This window comes from Stigmatopora nigra, chromosome 1, assembly GCF_051989575.1.
Source record: "Stigmatopora nigra isolate UIUO_SnigA chromosome 1, RoL_Snig_1.1, whole genome shotgun sequence".
NCBI lineage: Eukaryota > Metazoa > Chordata > Actinopteri > Syngnathiformes > Syngnathidae > Stigmatopora > Stigmatopora nigra.
The window spans coordinates 10,580,532-10,602,309 of record NC_135508.1 but is presented as its reverse complement, the minus strand read 5'-3'; the positions used below and the strand labels follow the sequence as shown (position 1 = coordinate 10,602,309).

The following is a 21,778-nucleotide window of genomic DNA, read 5'->3' as shown; positions in this document are numbered from 1 at the left end:
AGAGGAGAGAGGAGAGTGGGAGAGGAGAGGAGAGGGATGCAGGGAGGCGGAGGGGAGCGAGCAGCAGCAACGAACAAGCTGGATGTTTTGACTCCGTGGGAGGCTGGCCACGCACGGCCTGCGGATAGTCGGCTGGATTCAAAATGTCGCAGCAGCCAGGCAGGCGCTAGCTGCTGTTGAGTGAGTATGCAGGAGCCTCCGTGAGCCGTGCGTGTAAACACATCGGAATTAAAAGCTGCTCGGTGACCAACCAGCCGTGGTTACTAGTGCACACACATCACTTGTTTTAGAGGAGCGCTCCATCGCTGTCGACGAGCTAATCATCCGGAATACGGATGCCAGCCACTGCGCCGTTTGTTTGCGGCTGGGTTTTCTCCGCTTTGGTGTTTTTAGCACAGCTGCTACATGGCAAAATTCACTGCTGATCAAAAAAATGCAGGTGTTTGGCGTTTCTTTGTGCATGCCTTGTTCAGATGGGAGGATTTAGTCTTGTATACACGCACCAAAATGCCAAATCAGGACATTTATTTGTGCTAATGGTTCATTGCTCAGTTTGAAAGCACAATATGTTGCATCTTGTACACTGATGAATGTCTGTGTCTGTTTTGTTGTTGCATAGTGCCTGTGGAGGACACATAATGGGACTTTATGCCAGAGTTTACCCATTCATTCAGTCATTTTCTGAACATGACCTATATGGACAGCATGTGGTAGTACTTTGATTGTATAGTGGTTCATATTGTATATTGGCTGACAACGTAATGTGGCAATACAGCCAAATTCAACAGCTTCCCCCTTGGCTCATACAGTAAGAATAGCACACAGATAATTGTGAAATCTCTGTTGGTAAAGGAACTCCTCTGTCTTCTTCCTCTCTGTGTGTGTTTTTTTTCTTAGTGAGGCCGGGAGGCGATGTCCCTGAGGACGCTCACCCTCCTCATGCTCATCTGAGCCTTCCCCCCTTGCACTTTCCCACCCTCACCCCTTCTCTTCCTTTCCTTGCCCCACCTCCACCTTCTAACAGCGCCTATCCTGCTTCCTTGTGCAATCAGCACCCTTCATTATGGCATGGTGCGGACGCTCTTTGAACTCCAATTGCACACTCGCCTTGCTGCTGGGCTTCCAGTTTGCCTTTGTGCTCTACTTCTCCCTCGGGGGCTTCAAAGGCTTGGTGTCTGTTCTAGTTCACAACACAGAGCCAGAATTTGATTACTCACGAGCCCACGACGTCTACACCAACCTCAGTCTTCTCCGAGCCCCACCGGCTCAACCTCAGAACTCTGGCACCGGACCCCCTCTGACCGGACCACCGCTGGCAGATTGTCAGGTTGTGTCTCCTCTGTTGGGTGAGTAAAACCAATCCACGTTTACCAAAACAACATACGTAGTGGCAATTTTTTGGGGTTTCATAATGTCAAAAAAATTCCCTTTCCCCAGTTGGGCCTGTGTCTGTCCGTCTTTATTCACCGCTGACTTTAGAAGAGATAAGAGCAAGGAACCCCTTGGTGTTGCCAGGCGGACGCTATCGGCCGCCCGACTGTGCGGCTCGGCACCACACTGCCATCGTAGTGCCGTACCGGAACCGGAAATCGCACCTTCATGCTTTCCTTTACCACCTCCATCCTTTCCTGCAGAGGCAACAGATCCACTACAGTATCTACGTGGTCCAGCAGGTCAGGCAGTGCTTTTTTCCCAAATGATTCTGTTCATCATTTCACTGTGGATGGAGGGAAAGAATATACTTTTGTGTTGCTTTCACCTCAGTACAGTGTTCCCTCGGTTATCGCGGTTAATGGGGATCGGGACCACCCGCGATAAGTGAATTTCCACGAAGTAGGGATGCCCCTTCAAAAATGCTTAATTTGAATTTATTTATTTTTTACACACCCTGTATACAGTACACCATATAGAATACGGGTAGAGAGAGTGAAATTCATGTTATTACAAAAAAAACTGTAAAATATGTTGTCTCAATGTTATATTTGTATTTTTTATTTTTCCCCCTAAAAATCCAAAGCTCTAAATCCGCGTTGGCTAAACCGCGAAGTAGCGAGGGAACACTGTACAGCAATGTTGTTGTTTTGTTTAAATATTTTGTGAGTATAAGTATAGCCTCCATCTTAATGTATTCTAGTGGGGAAACGGTACTTTCAACCGAGCCAAATTGCTCAATGTTGGTGTACGGGAAGCTCTCCGAGATGAAGACTGGAGCTGCGTCTTCCTCCATGATGTTGATCTGCTTCCAGAGAATGACCACAATACATATACTTGCCACCAGCAGTTTCCCACACACGTGTCTGTGGCCATGGACAAGTTTAGATACAGGTAGATTGCCACCATATCCATGCCAAATTGCTGCTTATTGGGAAGTGATTTCAGTTCTTCACCATCATACATTATATAAAGTCTGTGCGAAAGAATGCCTTAATACAGGGGTCGGGAACCTTTTTGATGGAAAGAGCCATAAACAATTCATATTTTTTAAATGTTAATCCTTGAGAGCCATGCTCCGAATTCAAAAGTCAACATACATGAAAATGTGTGCCTTTTTTAGTCACCACTTTTGTTTCAAATCAATGAGTTTCAATGAGAATATCCATGCAAAAGAGTGTGCTGGAAAAAAAAATTCCATAGTTTCCATATTTTACCTCACAGGTTAGTGGAAAGACATATTCACCCAAAAAGACCCATATGTGGCTCCCGAGCCGTAGGTTCCCTACCCCTGCCTTAATAGATCAAATGTTTACTCTTTAAAAGATGTCATTGTAAGTCCAAAAATTTTAAGAAAATCTCAATCAGGGTAAAAAGGGGTCATATTTTAGGATTTTTCAACTACAACTTTGTTTTGCCATCTAATGTTATAATCAATATTTCATGTTTGCTGTATGCTCCTCCCAGGCTGCCGTACTCACAATTTTTTGGTGGGGTTTCTGCACTGACTCCAGATCAGTATATGAAGATTAACGGCTTTCCTAACCAGTATTGGGGATGGGGAGGAGAGGATGACGATATTTCTGCAAGGTAAAAAGTTGGAATAGTATTGTTAATTGTCGTGTGGTCGACTAATATTTGTCATCTTTGGCTTTGCTTGCTCATCGTTATAATGGGTTGGTGGTTTCACTGCTGCATGTTTCTTTGTTTTCATTAGTCATGTCTCATCGTCACATCACCCAACCCACTGTTTTAACTGTGCTGTGGGTTTCAATTGGTTCAGTGAGTATGTTTGCATGGCCAAGTAAGCCATTTGGACGCGGCGTCTCTATTTGACGCTTGCTTTCCTTAAAATCCTGTTCAAGGGATTCAAAAGGAGCCTGGGTATAACTGACGTCACAGTCGACCCACGGTGAGCAGCTGAGTGCTTCTCTGTGGCAAAACATTATTTTCTCCATTATCAAATGTCTAGAAAAAAACACTCATTCGCATCTTTAGATAATTTGAGCGGCTGTTTTGACATTCAAGTAATTTCTAGTACTAAGTGAATCCTAAAGAAAGTTTTTCCCTTATTTTTCATGATGTACTTTTTCTTTATGTTGACTGCTCAACCAGAGTGCGTCTATCAGGGATGAAGATTGTCCGCCCCCCAGTGGCCATTGGTCATTACAAAATGATCAAGCATATAGGAGACCGAGGAAATGAAGAAAACCGACGCAGGTAAAACTGGAATAGGCAGTTGTTTATTACTGCACACTCATTTTTGTGATTGTTTCATAACAGAATCACTTGGTGATAATCTTTACAGATAAATAAAATGTCTGAGTTTTTACTTTTGATTTTTAAATCACTCATACCAATTCTAATCTTGCACTCAAACTATGTTTTCTTCATTTCCGATCACTTCCATTGTGTGAGTCACGTTGTACAGTGGTTGTGATAGCTTGTTGAATGATATTCATTTCATATCCATTATTCTATTGTCCAAGTTATTTAATAAGTGCAGTCATCTATGAAACTGTGGATTTTGTCTCCTCAAAATTTAGATTTATTCTATCATTATGTGAAAAACTAAGAAAACCACAGAATTTTCCATCCAGCATTTTATCTTTTGTAAATAGGGGCTGACTTTGTCTGCTGTACTATAAAACTTTCCAATATCTTTATCAAATCGCTTGTTAAAATTGTAGATTTGAGCTCCTGAGAAGGACCAGATTTACCTGGCGCTCCGACGGCCTCAACTCCCTGACTTACGAACTACTCTCCAAAGAACGAGAACCTCTCTACACTAACCTCACCGTCAATATTGGTGAAGATCCTCGTCGTCTTCAGCAAGGGCAAAAATACCAGAAAGCAAAGAAACTTTTCTTCAAAATGTTACTGTGAAAAGACGTGAGGGCATGACGACAGAAACTCCTCGGTCGGACAAAGGCCGCCAATGAAACGAATGTTCACGCACCTCACCTGTAGCACAGAATGGCTCTTTCTGTTTATTTTTTACGATGTGGCTCTGCTTACTGGACTTGACAGTAGACCATACTTCTCAGCTCCCGATAGCTTTTTGGATGCCACTTTTTTTTGGAACCAAACTTGATCAAACCAGTCCCAGACCGTGAGTAAAATAACCCAGCCTGCTTACCTGCAACTTCATTTGGCGTGCTGCAAATAAACTTGTGCCTTCTCTTTTAAAGCACTTTTATGAACTAGTATCAACCTGAGATTTATTTGAGCTCTTTCCTGCTTGTGGTAAATTCTAGGCAAGCAGGGAGACTATGTATGGAGGACAATATAACGTTCCAGGATTGTTGTTTTATATCTATGTGCATCAAGGTTAATAGAGATTATATTTCTATAGAAAAACCTCTTTGTTTACAGCTTTATATTTTCTTTTTTGTTTGTTTGGTGCCTCTTCTGAGTTTATAGACAATCAAACCACCTAAGAGGAATGGAGTATGAGTCAGTATATAATAGGTTGTCATATAATCACCCACTTGGCATGATGCTATATTTGTTTTTTTTTTTTTATTATACCCGTGTTATATGCAGTAATGTTTCTTGATATTGTGGGTTATTCACTTACTAGGTATAGAAAATGCAACCTTGCAAATAATATCAAAGACACATCACTACCTAGTGTCCATAGTGTCAGAATGTGTTCAGTGTCCAAAGTGGGAATAGTAATAGTGGGGAAAAAACACCGTAGAGATGGACATTTGTTTATTATGAATAAACACAAAACATCTAGTTGTTTAGGTGGGTTTCCAGATCTCATTGATTTAATTCATTACATGGACATTTTTATGATGACCATTTCAATCTAGTCAAGGAATTGTATTTATTTTCTCATTCAGCCATTTTGAATGTATTCACATCTAAGAGGAGACCTGTTTGTTTGTGTGAATGCAAGTGTAAGGGAGTGGTTCGAAAAATTCTTTTGTTGTATCTATTGTTGCTCTCTATCATTTTGAATCGTCTGAAGACATCATTTGAAATTGTTTTAATTATATGTTACTTGTGCCGTTATTTTCTATGTGTTACAGATACTAATTGGGAATGTATTTAAATGTTGAGGGGTTTTTTTGTGTCACTTTTAAGCTAAATAGTTCACGCGTGTACTATGTCCTTCTCGCATTGTGCCTATGTCCATGTTTGTCATTGTACTAAATTCTTAATATCAAAGGACATGCTGGTGGTTTGATAATTTAAGCTCAAGTAGCAGTGGTGCAGAGTGGAATGAATGAATGTGCTGTGTGTGTGTGTGTGTGTGTGTTTGTGACATGCATACTAAGTATTTGTTCACCATTCACAGAATTCATCCAATCAAATGTGTGTATTAGTATGCTTACAGGTTCTACCAATTGAATCACATGAAAGATCTAGCCATCTTAAAGCTATTACACCTTCATTCCTCTTTCTGGTTCAACCAAAATACCATGCTGCATTTTAATGCATGTAGATTTCTAAAAATATATTTATCGAATCAAGAAGAGTATTTAAAAATACTTTTATATTTATCTTGAATGAATAAAATCCAGTATATGTCTGAAATATATTTGTTAGCTTTTAGCACCATTTGGTGATCAATTATTCATACAATCCTTTTTTTTTAAATATACGATCATATGCCAGCTTTGCAGCATTAATTGCAAATGTAAAAAAAAAAAGGATTGTTCTATATTGCTTAACATAGTGTTTTTTTAAACCATGAAATAGTTACATTGCTGTGCTCATAGACTATAACATTAGGCACAAATGCACTGTCTGTTGAAATCTATATTGATGGATTTAAAGTGAAGCTTGGTTTCACAAAAACTCTACATGTTCATTTTTGTGGTTCATTAGCAATGTACACTTTCACTACATGAAACTTATCTGTTAGTATTTGCTTTTTGTTCAGTTCTAACTATCAAATATAGTATTTTGGGTTGCTTTGCTGTAGATTTTGTACATACAACCATAATAACTCACTTTCTGCGACATTGATGTAACAGAATTATTATCATAGTAAAAGCCTTGTTTGATGCAGCTCCTAAATTGACACTGCCCACTGGAGAGCAAATAAAGAATGATTCAGTTGCAGTTAGCATGTGTAGTTTGTCTGTACATGCATGCATCGCATAAACAGTTGACACTACAATTCAAAACAATCTTAATCGTCGTGTATTTTTAACTTAACTGGACCCATAGCAATAACATAAATGTTACTGTTTGGGCTCTTTTTGGGTTGAGTTTTTTTTTTATTTTTTTTTATTATCTTTGGTTTTCACCCACTGTGTGGCTTATACTTGTGATTTCCCATTGAGTTCACCTGTTGTGATCTCTTGTCTCTCAGCCAATCAGATGCCTTTTGTGTCACCCACCTGTTCCCCTTTTTCTCATCAACCCTTTCCTGCCCTTTTAACCCCCTTCTCATTGTCTTCCCAATGTCAGGTTGTCTGGATTTGTCCTTATGTTATCTCCTCGTGCCCTACTGCTTCTTAGGTTTCCCCACGTAGGTTTGTTTTTTTTCTCCTTTATTTGTTTCACATTGCCCCAAGTTTTGTCTTGTAGAGTTTTGTTTGGTCAAGTATTTCATAACATCTATTAAAGAACACCTAGCCATTGTGTCAGTCTTCCCTGCAATTGGCTAGACTCCCTGTTAAACTTCCACCATTTCCAATAAAACTTTTGTACAGTTGCACATGCGCTATGTGAACACACTTTGACACGTTAAACCGCCCACACCATCTAAGTACTGATGACAACCGGCCACTAGAAGATTAGCACGCCTGTATTACGATGAACACATTGCTGTGAAACTGCACAAACCTGTTACATCACTGCCAGCATAAGTGTTCTGTGTGATCAGAAGAGCAAGATTCAAAAAAAAAAAAGTTAGATATGAGATCATACCTATAAATAGACAGCGACCCCTGCAGCCTTTTATGTTCGATCTGTTTCATAATCGCAAATGCTGCGTGACTCACTAAGCAGAGGGCTAAACACAAATTTGGGTCAACAAGTGTAACCTAGGTACCTCCCTTCACAAACAACTAGAAACAAATGACAGCCATTGCATAGGAATTCAGTTGTAAACATTTATATTGTAACCCATGGTGGAAATCTTCATTCCACCTAGGTGTTTGCGAGTGGTTCTTATGTCAATCTGCCCTGACAGCAGTGACGGTCTAGTTTGCACTTTCCCTGCAGCAGACTGACACACTGGCCCGTTGAAGTGACTGCGCCACGCTGAGACAGCCTTTAGTCACTTCCGGTTACCGTGGACCCCGTGAGACACGGTTGACCCACCGTAGACTCTGTAACACCCCAATGTCTTGACGCACAAAGTGGTCTAGATTCTATGACATCCTTTGATACACCTTGGCCTAAACGTTTCCTTAAAGGTTCTTAGAAATGATGGACATGTCAAAAATAAAAAGGTTGAAAATGAATTTGGCTCTCCAATCAATTGATGGCCATATTTAGCTTTGTAGTTTTGTGCTAGCTGGTACATGTCAATGGAATTAGAAAATAGTCACACAGTAACAACAAACTAGTACAGCAAAAATCTGCAGCTCTATTCTGTTTGGAGATGTTCTTTTGTGAGTGGGTGAGGGCAACTGAAAAAAGGGCTAATTTTGATTTACTTTTGCGGATCATTTTAATTAATTTGTCAGAAGATGGCTCATAGATCATTTTGATGTCAATTATTTAGAATAGGATATGTGAATGATTCAGAAAAGAAAGAACTTGCTAATTCCACACCATTATTAGTTTATATATTGTCTGTCTGTATATATATATATATCATTTTTGTGTATATGTAATGTGTGTCTATTTCTGGAAATTTGTGCACGAGATGGTGATATCTGAAAGTTGTGCATCTCGATTACATATGTGCATTCAAATGATAAATGATGCGCCGCATTTGAGAGAGAACGACAGACGGAGTCAGTGTGACTCACTTGCCATGCATCGATGAGAAAATTTCCCACCATAGTAGGTCACAACATTTTGTTATATAACCACTCTTGATATTTTGCTCATTTATTATGGAAAGGTGCTACAATGAAGGATGAATCTCATCTGATGAGTGGCAGTGTTGGCAAACTCACACCAGATGAACTCTGAGGTGGATATCGAAACAGTGGCTTGGGTCACCGGGGGTTGGACCTTTTCTCCTGCCTTGTCCCACTGCTGCTCAGCTGCTTCTGTCATCCATATTTGCAGCCTCAGTGGACAATTTCCACAGCTGCAGGCTCTCGCGTGGCGGTGCTCACAACAACGCATAGATCAAGTGGATTAATTCTGCTGTTGTGGCAGCGCACTGGAGATCTAGGTCATGTAGTTGTGGCTCTGCTTTTCCCCCCCTTTCTTGACAACATCCTCCATATCTCCCCCAGTGATCTGACCTTGGCTTTCTGAGGTTTCCGTGTGTGCTTGCTCTAGTGCCTCAGACGTGAGGATGACATTGGAGCCAGCCGAGGTATGACGGGATGTGAAATACAGCGAGACGCTTCCTATATGTGGAACTGTCCTGCAGCTACCTGTGTAGACGCCAGAGGCAGAGTGGATGGAGAGCACGGGAGTCGATGTGGGAGGGTGAAATGCGTGAAAGGAGCAGAGAGACAAGCAGAGGAAGGGGAGGAGGATGCAACGAGCCAAGTGTGACGCACGCTGCTGCTCTCCGCTTGCCGCTGATTGGCCACGGCGAGTGCCCCTCACCGGAGCTGGGAGCCAGGCGCCGCTTGGAGAGCAGATTATGAAGCGGCGCTCCAGCAGCGCCAGTCTCCTCTCATTGTCTCAATGGCCGCACACGCATTCCTCCTGTGCTCCATCGCCTTGCTGTCTGCTCTCAGCCGGCCCGCCCTGACTCTCTCCGAGGAAGAGCAAGGGCCGGGACTCACCTACGATGAAGTGCCTGAAATCTTGGACAGAAGGTAAAGCCATTCTCCTCTCCATCGCTAGGAGGACCATAGGTATGTGCGTGTGCGCGCATATCGTGGTCTCTACGTGGTGGGGATGCAAGGTTCCTTCATTCCTCTGTTTTCCTCCCCTTTGTCTTACCATTCCGTCTCACCTTGGCTGGCTCATAAACGGTGGAAGCGGCTAGTGTTTTGGGAAAAGGCTGCACTGCGAGCCTTTGTTTGCCTCCGTGTTGGGGACTGCATCAGACGCCACTCATCGATCACTGTTGTCTATGTACGGGAGTGTTGCTCTAAAAAGAGGACATGAAATTAGACTGGGAGCTAGTAAGGTGTTGGGGTTTGCCATACCAAGAGAGGAGATTGGGGCATGGAGGGAAGGTAAACAAGAATGGTCCAGGGAGGAGAGGATGCATCAGGGGTGGTCTGCTGGAGTCAATTTACTGATGCAGTCATTGAGAGAGAGGGAGGGGTGGTGGCGGCGGCGGCGGGGCTGACCGAGTGAGAGAAGGGGAGATTGGCGAAGGGAATTGCTGCCAGACGTGTCTGTGTGTTGCAGTCCTGCAGGTCAAATCTGGATCAAACATTCAGCGCGCACTACTTTGGGAGATTGAACTGACAGCTTCGGGGCCTTGCTTGGTCACAGAGTCATCGTACACGGAACTAATATCGCAGAACCAAAGCCATGCTAGGCTCTTACAACTATGGTATGCTACGTGTGATAGTTGTCGAGAATTATCTCTGCTAAAAAATGCTTCTAGACAAATGTCTGGTTCAGGGAAGAACGATTGACACCATGGCATTTGCCAACAAAAAGGGTCATATAGACAATAAATACAGGCGCACAATAGGTCAAAGCCAGCAGTATCAGATCTGAGGGGACTTGAGCTTTGGAAGTGGAGGGTCACTGTTTGAGTCCCACTACGGACCAAAAGAATTTCAATTCTTGTATTTGTTGGGAAGGCTGGCGTCACAGTAGTATTTTTATCGTGCTGCAAACCAATTTACTCACTGCCCTTTTCCCAATCTGAATACTTGCTCACAGCAGGGGGTTTGCTCATCTGGGATAAGCCCTTGCTCCTTATTCTCTGAATAGCACAAGCGGTAGATAAAACAAATGGAGAGAGGGATTGCCTTTATTTTCCAATTTGGAGATTAGATTCGGTCGTATATCAGGTATTTTAGTTGAGGCTTCAAAAAAGCAAAAACAGTTGCTGACAATGAGACAACATTCACTTGATGTATATTAAGTTAATTATTCAATGATTACTTTCATATTCTGAAGATTTTCAGAGTAGACCAGAATATCATTCGTTTTTTGTCATTGAAATTTTATTTAACAATAACAGTCATGATGATGATGATGATGATGGCAAAAGCCAACATCATTTTGTTCCAAGGGACTGCACATCAAACTTTCTAAATAACCTTTATAATGTAATATTTTAGATCTCTGAGTAGCAGAAACATGTATTTTCAGTTCTAACACACTCCTACATGTTGTTATATAACAGCAACCTTTTATGCTCCCTTAAAAAACAACTTGGAAAATCCTCTCGTACTTTATTAACTACAGTGTTGACATGTTTTACAGATTTTTATCACTTAGTATCTGCGTATTATCTAATCTATTATATACATTCAGTTTCAAAAAACTACAATATCACAATAAAAACTACAACTAAACAGTGGAACTAAAATGTATGAAACAGTAAGATGACAATCTATCAACATCTCAAAACTAAATTTTGTATTTATATATTTTCAAAAATGGATACACATAAAATGACTTCGACCATATGGATTATATTACAGAAATGAAGAAAATATGACATGATATAATTGTGTACATACTCTTTTATCTATAATACTTACAGCTTTTGTGTGTTACCCACTAATAAAATTATGAACATTAATCTAACACTACAGAACACATTTTTTGCCCAAAAAAAATATTTATAATGTCGGGTCACATCATTTCTTGAACCAATTCTATTCCTGGGATGTCCCTTAAAGAAATTGAAACTTTTCCATGTAGCATATGACCTGTAAATGCAGACTTATTTTTCCGCGCCCTTGGTTGCTAAGCAGGGCAACCAGCTGATGCTGCATCAAGATTAAGTGTTAAGCCACATTTTGCCGTCTAATCGGAGTGTGGTGTTGTGATGTGACCATGTGCTCAAATGCATGCCTAAACTTTCACATATTGTCACACTGACCTAAATATAGAAACCGATTATGTGCAGACAATTTGGGATTTCCAGAGGTCATCTCAATGATTATTGAAAACGTCATCCAAAGCTCAACAGCTGGTAGTGGAAGTAATCTGTCTTACATTTTAATACTATAAAAAGTTTTTATTGATTTAGAAACCAATAAGTCATGAGTTTACTCTGCCAAATCTCCTTAGATTTCAGAGGCATGTGAAGTGGTTATCCATTTACACATTTGCAGATCATTTAGAAGCGGTAGTTAAATCTACATAAAAATGTAGGAATAATACTAATAAAAAAATAAGAATGAGCAACATTTCCATTTAATCTGCCTTTACAAATCTAAAAATAGGCCCGTATTTACCTGGTGTAGGATTAAAAAAAAAGCCTTTTTATTTATTTATTGCAAATTATGTTGATTTATTGTTATTTATTGTGGCCATGATTTAAATAAAAGGTATAGATCCAGTTATCAGCTTTGATTATTTGACTTCTTTCTGAATTTGTCAAATAAAATTTGAAAGGAACAATTCACAAGATTTATTACTGACCATGTCATTTGTTCCACCTGATGGATGATAAATTATAGCAATACCAGTCAGAGTCTTAAAGAGACCTTGAATCTTGAATCTTCTTCCGGAAAGTGAAAATAATGCATAAAATCTCCAATTTAAAGACCTTATATTGCAATTCAGCTAAATGTCCTAAAGCTTGGCTCCATATAATGTTATTGCACACACATCCATGAGTGCTTCTTCGTGTTGTCATTTGTGCTAAACCATTGCAATTGGTACAAAATTGTAATTAAATTAATGAACTGAACATTGCAAGACTTTCAGCAGGCATTATAATAACGCAGAGGAAGCAAATATAATCTGATTACGATGACATGAACAGACGATGCAGAGAACTGGTGTGATGCTGATGCTTGCTTGGACTGACTGTGCTCGTAAGAATTAATATTGCTTTCGGCTGAGTTCAGCATTTAGAAAATGTATTCAGCTATGGGATCAATTAAATACAATGAATTGAAAGTGCCCAGGTTGGAGATCCGTTGAGGTCTGAACTGTTTTGTGGTGTTGTAGTGAGCCAAATAGTGTCACCCGAGGGAGTTGCGCTTCCGCAGGAGGTCTGCGTCCATGTTCAGTGCACTGTAAAACGTGAGTTAGTTCAACACCAATCGTTTGCAACAATTCTGTATGTTTAACACACTAACTCAAGTGACTCAAACAAGGTCATTGAATGGTTGTTTCCCAACAGAGAACTTGTGTTTTGTGGAATTTCATCAGAAATGTGTTGATTATATAAAAGGGCATGTTCAGCACTAGAGCACCGTGTGACAGGCTCAGCCTATGACACGGCCGCAGCAGTCCCGGCTTGCTGACCTCGCTAAATTGGCACAGGAACAAATGCAAGGGCTTTAGCTAACACTTGTGCGCTCCTCCGATCCCTCTTTTGCCAGCTGAGTCCTGGGTAGGGCTGAGGGATGGAGCCCGAGTAATGTTGCATGTGCAAACCACTCTTTTATATTTGCCCATTTCTCTTCCGATTGTCTGGGCCTTTGTTTTCTTTTAAACAGAATGCGCAACTTATAGCAGTTAAGCTATCGCCCTGCTCTCGTTTTGGCATGGTTCAGGTTTATTTTCTTTTAAGAGAGAATCTGGGATTCATGGTTCATGTCGTTTGGTTAAACTCAAGCCAAGAAACTCTAGATGGCCTAATCTTTGCATTAGTTTTAGCAAGAAGCGGATCAATCAGTCAAGTTCTTTCTCTTAACCAGACTCACTTCAAAACATAACTACCTGAAAATTTGAAATTCTACTTATGTTAATAAACTGCCAGTTGTGGATTGTTTGGCTTGGTCTGGAATGATGATTTCTGTCTATTTAATGTCTATAATGCTTTTCCCCATTCAAATGTAATCGTTTTACAAAATGGTCAATTAATACTAGAGCTAGATAGGATAGTGGATATTTGACTTCATCAATCCATAATTTTGTTAAGCTCTTCATCTTGCTGGTGGCCTTCATTTCTCTGTGGTCGGGCTCCAGTCGACCTGGCCTGTGTTCTCGACTAATCCTAATCCACCTGGCACTCAACTGCACAGCATTGACCAGGTGGAAGCTGCACCAGATGGGTGGTTACCTGCCCCAGACTGCTGGGACTTGTATATAAATACATTTGGCAACCTGCAGTACTGTTTGCTGTCATTTTCAAAAGTCCAACCTTGCTTCCACGATGTTTGTTCTTAAATCTTCCAGTTGCACGTGAAATCTTTGTGACACAAAGATTAAAACAAAGTTTGAACTATATTGATTTTTAAATTGCAAAACCAGTCCTATTTAAATATATTTAAATTAAAGAATCACGTATAAGTAAAAATTTACACAATGAAAAGCGGAGGAAATCAACATATTAACCCACATTCATCAGGAAACAGTGTGTGTGTGTGTTTGGTGTAATCATGTCAACTGTGTCTGAGCCATTTTGCAAAGCAGTTGGATGCAGCAGCCAAGGAAAAAAAACCTCTGGGCACAACAAACACCTAAAAATGTGCTGAACATCTAAATGACGTCAGTAGATTTTCTTCTCCATGAATGTAACAAAAACACTGCCATGCCCCTTCAAATCCTCATCTTGACTCAGAGCAAGACATGAATGGAGTAATAAATAAAAAAGAACTCTAGATGCATTTTGATGCAACTAAATAAATCCTGGTGCTTGCCTTTATTTGTGAATGAATGACTGAATACCACTGTTTTGTTTAATTTTATAACGTAACAATGCAAATTTATTTTGAGTAATTTATATAACTGTTCATTCATTTTCCAAATCGCTAATGCTCCAACAAATATATTTTTAAAATACATAATTTTTGTAAAACTAATGTCTATTATCTACTCTAATTAGTTGTTTTAGAAATAAACATTGCAATTGGAAAAGTATTTCAACACAAATGGAAGACTGCAACTGTCATGCTACCTGCAGAAGGTCTTAGGTTTACTTTTACAGGGTCAATTATAACAAGCTATTGTGTCAGGATTATAGCTAGCATCCACGATAATCACCTACAGGCCAGCAAAGACCATAGCGTTAGAGCAAAGCCACCCTTAAAGTAGAACAAGCCCACCCACCCGTGCTGCCCAGTAAGCCAATTTCTACCGTATGACGTCTTTGATTGGCCTGTTAAAAGGAACTGGATTAGATTCACTAAGGCAGTTCAACACTGAGCCGGAATGAGTGTCAAGCAGATGCTGGTCTCAGACACACACGTGAAGGAAATGTCTGTGACCCGAGTTGTGTCAATATGTGGGTCACTACCATTTTCTGTGATAAGCAGTTCACGAGAGACTGCCATTGTTGCATACCATACAGAAAAACTAAATTTGGTTGTTCCAGATTCAATACATTTCTTTACAATCCTCCTATCAGAACCCCCAATGAATTTTTGATTGCCTTAGGTACAAGGATTGTGTCCAAATCAATCATTATTTTCTGTTAGACTTCCATGTATCAATTGTGTGCTCACAATCTTTTGTTTTCTGCTCTTTTCTCCACAGCAGAGAGAACCCCAAACAAGCCACAAGAGTCACTTCAAGTAAGTGACAAACATGGCGTGATAGAAGGCCTGATTCAATCAAGTCACCATGCTGACAAATGCATTTTGTTCCTAGGACACATCTCTGCTTCGCTGTAATGCGAACAGAAGTGGGATGTCTGTGTTATTTATGCACTCCTATTCTGTCAAATATGGGGGCTATGTTTAGGTTCTAGGTTCAAAAGGAGGATTAACAACATTCCAATTTAGATGATTTTATGATGCAACCAAATGTGGATATTTGTAATACTGAATAAGAGTGACTGCAAACAAACAAACAAATGCAAAAAAACCTACTTATGAGTCACAGTTATGACGCAAAACAACTGAAAATAGGGAGTACTTTAGCATGGAGGTGTAGGCTGTTTCTATTTGTGTGTGTGTGTGTGTGTGTGTGTGTGTGTGTGTAACTATGTCAGTGGCATCCATGTTTTTGTATGAAAAGGTCTTAACTTGAATTATTACATTACACAATTGCATTGCAATTATCCTGATATGTGTACTAATAAATGTTTTCCCTGTAAAACCATATGTTCGTAGGTCATGAAAGTGAATATGGCTTAGAAAGCGAAGAAGTTAATTTGATGCCTGAAGATGAAAACCCACTCAGGAGAATTCTGCAGGTATGCACGCACACGTCTCTCTCGGATTGAATCTCTCTGTCTTCAGTTGCAAATCACACGTATGCACACACTTCTTGCATGTGTATAATAAGCAAACAGAGCAGTCTGCCACAGTGCATGACCTTGGAGGTGAGACTCTTCCTTAGTGTCATAGTCACCAGAGGAAAACACATATGCACTCATTTAAACTATCATTCCAAATGACACATTTGTGTGTCTATATACTGATGATGGAGCCAGACGTACTTATATACAACAAGAAATTAAATGATCCAATATTATTTTGTTTTTCTGCCTGTTTTCCCAATATATTTTTCAAAATAGTGTATGAAAATACAGTTTTATCCTTTAAGACAACTCTCAGTCACTCAGTTATTCATGAACGATGACTGAAAAATTCACCAGAAGTAAATGTCTTGTAAAAGGCTGTTGGATTAGCAAAATTCCTTCCAATGCAATGTAGCCTCAGAGGAAAGAGATTAAAGATGGTACATCTCCGGGTATATATTGTACATCATGTCATAGCACACATCTGCTCATAACAGACTCTAATGGCTTGACATTTTTCTGTGCAGAATGTTAGCGATGTTATTTAGGAGTCTAAATAAAATCAAATTCCGGCCTTATTTTATTACCTATATTTAAAAAAAAAAAAGTAATCTCGGGCAATGTCGACACCAGCCCCCCTGTGCAATCCTTTTATCCCTCTCCTTTATAAATTTACTGGCCACTTGACTGCTTGGTTTAGTTTGTACGTGCCTCCTCCTTCACTAAATATTCATGACACAATAAAGCATAAATGTTTTGGATCTCAAAATGTTAACTACCCCAATATTAGTCCGGGCACATCAGACCATTTGAAACATTAAAATTCTTTCATCCACTAATTGAACCGTTTATCCTCACAAGGGTCGCAGGAAACATTAGAATATAACACGACATAATGATGATAAATTGAGGTGTGAAAAGGAACCAACTGAGACTTAATCCTTGGTTCCCCCCAGCGGTAAAAGTGTGTTAAGACACGTTTTGTACTTTCATATGTTTTACTAGTAGTAGCCATAACTACCAATTTATTATAAGTCAGTATTTTACAATGTGTTCTATTTTTTTGAAAGATTATTTAGTACGACTAATCTACCTTTTATATTCACACTTATCGTCTCATCTCATTTTCGGAACCGCTTCTTCCTTACTAGGGTTGCAGGGGATGCTGGAGCCCATCCCAGCTGACTTTGGGCTAGAGATGGGGGACTTCCTGAATTAGTGGCCATCCAATCGCAGGGCACAGGGAGACAAACAACCATTCACGCTCACACTCATAACTAGGGGCAATGTAGAGTGTCAATCAGCCTACAATGCATGTCTTTGGAATGTGGGACAAAACCAGAGTACCCAGAGAAAACCCACACAGGCTCGGGGAGATCATGCAAACTCCACACAGGTGTACCGACCTGGACTTGAACCCCACTGTGAGGCTGATACGCTAACCACTCACCCGCCGGGTTATCCACTTTTATTATAATGTGAAAAATATCTCAAATTAAACTAAAATAAATACTGTATGTTCTAAGGCTTTTGTTTGTTGCCACCAGCCTTTCAAGTGGCATCATGCAGGGATGTCTCACAGCAAGAGGAAGCTCCTGCAATCACTGATGGGACCTTATGGACCTTTGAGTGTGTCCTACAATGGAAAGACTTGCATTCTGTTCAAGGCAAAGCGTTTGGCTATCCGCTACAGGAACCATACCTTCATTGATCTCACCGAGAGAGTGTTCAGTCCAAACTCACCTTTGGACACCAAAGGCTCGGTTTGCACGAGGGAAAAGGCCACGTAAGTAACTTGGATCTCCTTCTCATCTCGTATGACAAAAAAAATAAACATAATTTGCATTTGTCTTTGTTTTCGGATTTGTGTTCAAACTAACCAACGGATTAATCAATATTTTGAAACTTGAACACAATTTTTTTACATTTGGAAAGGGGATGTTTTTAAGTCATTTCTCGTTGAAATAATACAGATAAATGTTGTTTTTTTTTGCAGGCTTTCATTAAAGTTTGGTGATGTGGAAGACTTGCGAGGTCTAGAAATCAGGTACTATTTGCATTCTTATATAAAATGGTTTCAACAACCAATACCATTTATGCACAATCCCATCAATAATCTAATTTTCTCACAAATGGAACCCATGGAACGTAAATAACCATAGAAAATTCCACTAAAGGGATAGATTGATTTTTTTATGTTTAATTTGAAAACAGTTTGAAGCCCACCCATTATCCAGTATGTACTGTTAATGGTCATGATGGACGTTAGACCTTAACCCAGTTTGAAGCCCAAAGGCCAATCATCGGGGGCATATAGACAAAGAAGCATTCAAAATCATATGCACATCTATGTATGACTGATTCAATAAATATCGTCAGATAAATAAGTATCATGTATCTTCTATAGGCTTCAAATGTCAAACACATTCTACGAGGCAGCAGGCCAAAACTGGTTCACCCTGGACAGCGTGCACATCCACTACAACTGGACTCAGGAGGCCACGTTCAACGCTAGCGAGGTTTACGCTCCGGCCACATCGTCCTACCACTGCCAGCATGTCAGCAGTCTGCACAAATATGACACTCTACTGGTGCCCAGCTCGCACACTGACACGTCTGCCAACTGGCACATCACTTTCACCGATTTCCAGGTACATTTTCAAAAAGAGCGTTTGGGCGTTGCTACTTTAGGGTACTAATATTGTCAGCCTTTAGGGATTTTCTGTTCATTTGGGTAAGCAGACTGGTTTCTCTGGTCCGGATTGGGATAAGTGTGTTGAGAAAAAAAATGATACTAATCTTGCTGCTTTTTAAACTGCAGAAAAATCCTTTTTGATGCTAGCATTTAAAAAAAATCTCCAGTACAAATTCCTTTATGTAATTGTGCAGATAATCAATTTCAATTTGTTAAAAAAAAAGAACAATAACTACATATTTCGGTATCAGAATGCCCCCTGATGAATACTTTTCTCCGTCAGGCAGGCCTCATTGATATCTGAAATATAAAGATTTCAATATGATCTTAGCGTTCGTTGTTATGTTTGTCATCCTTAATCTTTTGTACTTCTGTGCATATGAATGTTTGCCAACATTTCCTTTGGTGTTTCATCAGTCTGCTCTACCGTATGTTTAGCAGTCTGTTGGTCTGTCTGTACTCAGTGGGCTAGACCATCTGCTTGGCTGTCTCAACCTGTGTGTACTAAACCCAGTAAGAGGCACTTGTCCTCTTTAATTCCACCTAATCTGGTCTTTCTGACTTCTTTTCCAGATTCAAGCCTTCAACGTGCAGTCGGATAAGTTTGCGTCGGCGAGTGACTGTGCCACTTTCCTGACGCCGGCTATCCTAATGGGCCTGGTGACGTCTCTGATACTGCTCCTGGTCTTGGCTTACGCCTTGCACATGGTGGTTCACCTCAAGCACATCGACCGCTACGAGGAACACAAGGCCACCGTCTACTTTCCCCGGAGTCCAGAGGCTGAATTGCCAGACAAAAACAGCCTGTGAGGGTGTAGGAAAGGGACAGACAGAGAAAAAGCAAGGGGGCAAGTCATGGAAAAAGTATCCTCCACAGAGTATTTCTTCAACAAAATGCCTGTTCACGCGAAAACCTTGTAAATCACTTGTAACTAAATGCAGGATACTCTTTCCTCATTGACCCTGTATCTTGGCATCCATTGTCCGGATACTCAAGCCTCTCCTGGACCTAAGGTCGTTGATCAAAATGTCAAAGGTCAAGGACAGCCCTGAGGCCCTAAGTGGCAACGAGCGGCCTTTACCCCAGCCAGCCATGTGGCCCTTACCAGGCTATCGGTCAACATCACAGCTAACATCAGATGCTCTCAATTAAATGTAAGTAGTACATGGGACGTTCACAAGTGTCATATCACAAGCTTCCGTCGCTCATTGTTTTTCTGGCTTTCTCTAAAGTATCCTTTGTCTTATCGCTGCGACAACTATATTCTTCAAAGAGACAGTTTTAGCTCTGGGATAGCCGTGTTAGCTGCATGCCATAAAAAGCTGGTCAATCTGAGCTAGTGCAGTGTTTCCTGATCATCAGAAATTTTTGCATGTAGTGCAGCTGAAGTCAAGCGAACAAGACGCAAATGAGTAGAAGCTTGAAAAGCTTCCCAGTACAAAAGAATGGAAAACAAGGAAACTCTGGTCTAGCATCTGGCTGGAGTGAATGGCCCTTCAGAGCCTTCAAAGTCTTGCACCCTGTCTCTAAACAAGATTGCTGCTTGGGATTAAACTGTGAAATGGCCTTTTATGGACCAGCTGTAGAAAGACGAAGGGGCTCTACAAACTAGCACAACATTGGTTAGTGGCAAAGCACTAAACGAGAAGACTTTAAAGACTTTACGAGGAACAATGCTGCAAAAAGACGGTCGCTCCAGGGCGACAACGGACTGCATCTCTCTAGTATCAACATGACGTCAAGTACTTGGACAAGGGGGCGTGGATTCTTTGTCCACCGCACTGGGTATGAATGCCAAAGTCAAGCTTAAAGATATTGCCATAAAAAAAATGGTAAGACACAGTGAAAAGAGCTAATTGTTTCAATTATGTACAAAACACATACATGTACAGAAGCGTCACTCTCCGGAGGTTTTATTTTTTTCATTTTCTTTGTGTCTTTTTTTTTTAATATACAACATAATCATGCAAAATTTACTGGTACACAGCTCATCCTCATGAACAAAAAGGATATTCAAGTCAAGATGTATCGGACTTCTGCATCTCTTTGGAAGCGTAGTTGTTTACTTCAAATCCTGCACAATTAGGAAGCGTAGTTTTAATTGTGGAAATCAATGAAGATCAGTGATTTTAGCAGTTTTCCCCCCAAATGTGTTTTAAGATAGGGTCTGATAAAGTCAAGACCAATTTAACCCAACTGTAAATCCAAATTCCTCCCATCGAGAGAAAATAATATCGAATGCTGTCCAGCTTTTGGGATTTATAGATGACATTAATATTCCAGAAAGCCACACTCACAGCAGTAACAGCATCCGTAAGTCATTACAAGGATTAAAAAAAAAACGTCAGCATGACAGTAAGTAGATATCTTTACATTCGATATGGCAGTTCTGTCAATCTGTAGCAATGTCAAATGTGTTCTTTGGTCATAAGTGTATTCTACAACCTAAGAAATGAGTGCGGCTCGTTTGTCCAAGGACCAACTGATTGATCAATAAATGATATTTAGAGGAGATTGTGCGTTTTGTTGTTCATAGACATTCCTAATAGATTCCTTATTTTCACACACACATTCTGGTTACAGCTTAAATGATGAACATTCTACATTTTAACGTGATAAGTGTCAGCATTTAGCTGAACAAGATAAGTTCTTCAAGTTCAGTCGGAATTTAGGTACGTGTTTTTTCTTTTGAAATATATTTTTTTGAACAATATCATGTTGGTGAGTATTTGCAGGCTTCAATATAAAAGGAATTAAGTTACATAAGAACATTTATTCGTGCTTTCCTCCAAAAATGTAGCAAATATATTCTTCTTTGCATCAGTAATGTCACAGTTTCCACCAAACAGCAAAACAAAAGCAGAAGCTGCAATGTTTAACCAGTAGAGGTCAGAAAAAGGTGTGCATCATAATGGGAGAAAGAGCTTCTTTACACTAGTGTCCTTTGTTCTTCTTCTTTTTCTACTAATATACTCCCACCTTTGAAAAAATATTCCTGATTTTATTAATCTATTTTGCTAATTAATATTTATTCATTTGAGTAAACCTACTTAAAGAGGGCGTGACATTACATAACGTCCACTAGATGTCAGGATTTGATCGTCAAGTTCCATTGCCTGCACAATATAGTAGTGCTGGTATAGTATGTATGTTTATTTCTGAGCCACACAGAGATTAGTTTCCTTCTCGTTTCTTGATGCAAAACAAGATTGACTAAACGATTAGACAAGAAAGATCACAGGAAGAAAATGGGGAATTAATCAGC

At 40.1% G+C, this 21,778-nt stretch overlaps 2 protein-coding genes across 4 annotated transcripts; both read left to right on the top strand.

The window, feature by feature from the left end:
* Positions 1 to 6: 6 nt before the first annotated feature.
* Positions 7 to 6,514, top strand: b4galt3 (UDP-Gal:betaGlcNAc beta 1,4- galactosyltransferase, polypeptide 3). Its single transcript, XM_077717753.1, is given in 9 exon segments — positions 7 to 180; positions 898 to 1,346; positions 1,438 to 1,673; positions 2,135 to 2,325; positions 2,899 to 3,021; positions 3,547 to 3,651; positions 4,122 to 4,264; positions 4,267 to 4,352; positions 4,354 to 6,514. Coding segments are annotated over 8 exon segments (1,215 nt in total). The 5' UTR covers positions 7 to 180; positions 898 to 1,063; the 3' UTR covers positions 4,402 to 6,514.
* A 339-nt stretch (positions 6,515 to 6,853) lies between these two features.
* atp6ap1lb (ATPase H+ transporting accessory protein 1 like b) lies at positions 6,854 to 21,027 on the top strand. 3 transcript variants are annotated; one of them, XM_077725451.1, is made up of 7 exons: positions 6,854 to 6,922; positions 15,109 to 15,146; positions 15,687 to 15,769; positions 17,365 to 17,603; positions 17,814 to 17,864; positions 18,225 to 18,468; positions 19,086 to 21,027. In XM_077725451.1, the coding sequence occupies exons 1-7, from the start codon at positions 6,855 to 6,857 to the stop codon at positions 19,320 to 19,322; spliced, it is 960 nt and encodes a 319-aa protein (XP_077581577.1). In that variant the 5' UTR covers position 6,854; the 3' UTR covers positions 19,323 to 21,027. The 3 variants fall into 3 exon arrangements, with proteins under 3 accessions (XP_077581577.1, XP_077581561.1, XP_077581569.1); XM_077725435.1 differs by lacking the exon at positions 6,854 to 6,922 and adding an exon at positions 8,917 to 9,350; XM_077725443.1 differs by lacking the exon at positions 6,854 to 6,922 and adding an exon at positions 8,955 to 9,350 and having other exon boundaries at positions 15,112 to 15,146.
* Positions 21,028 to 21,778: the final 751 nt, after the last annotated feature.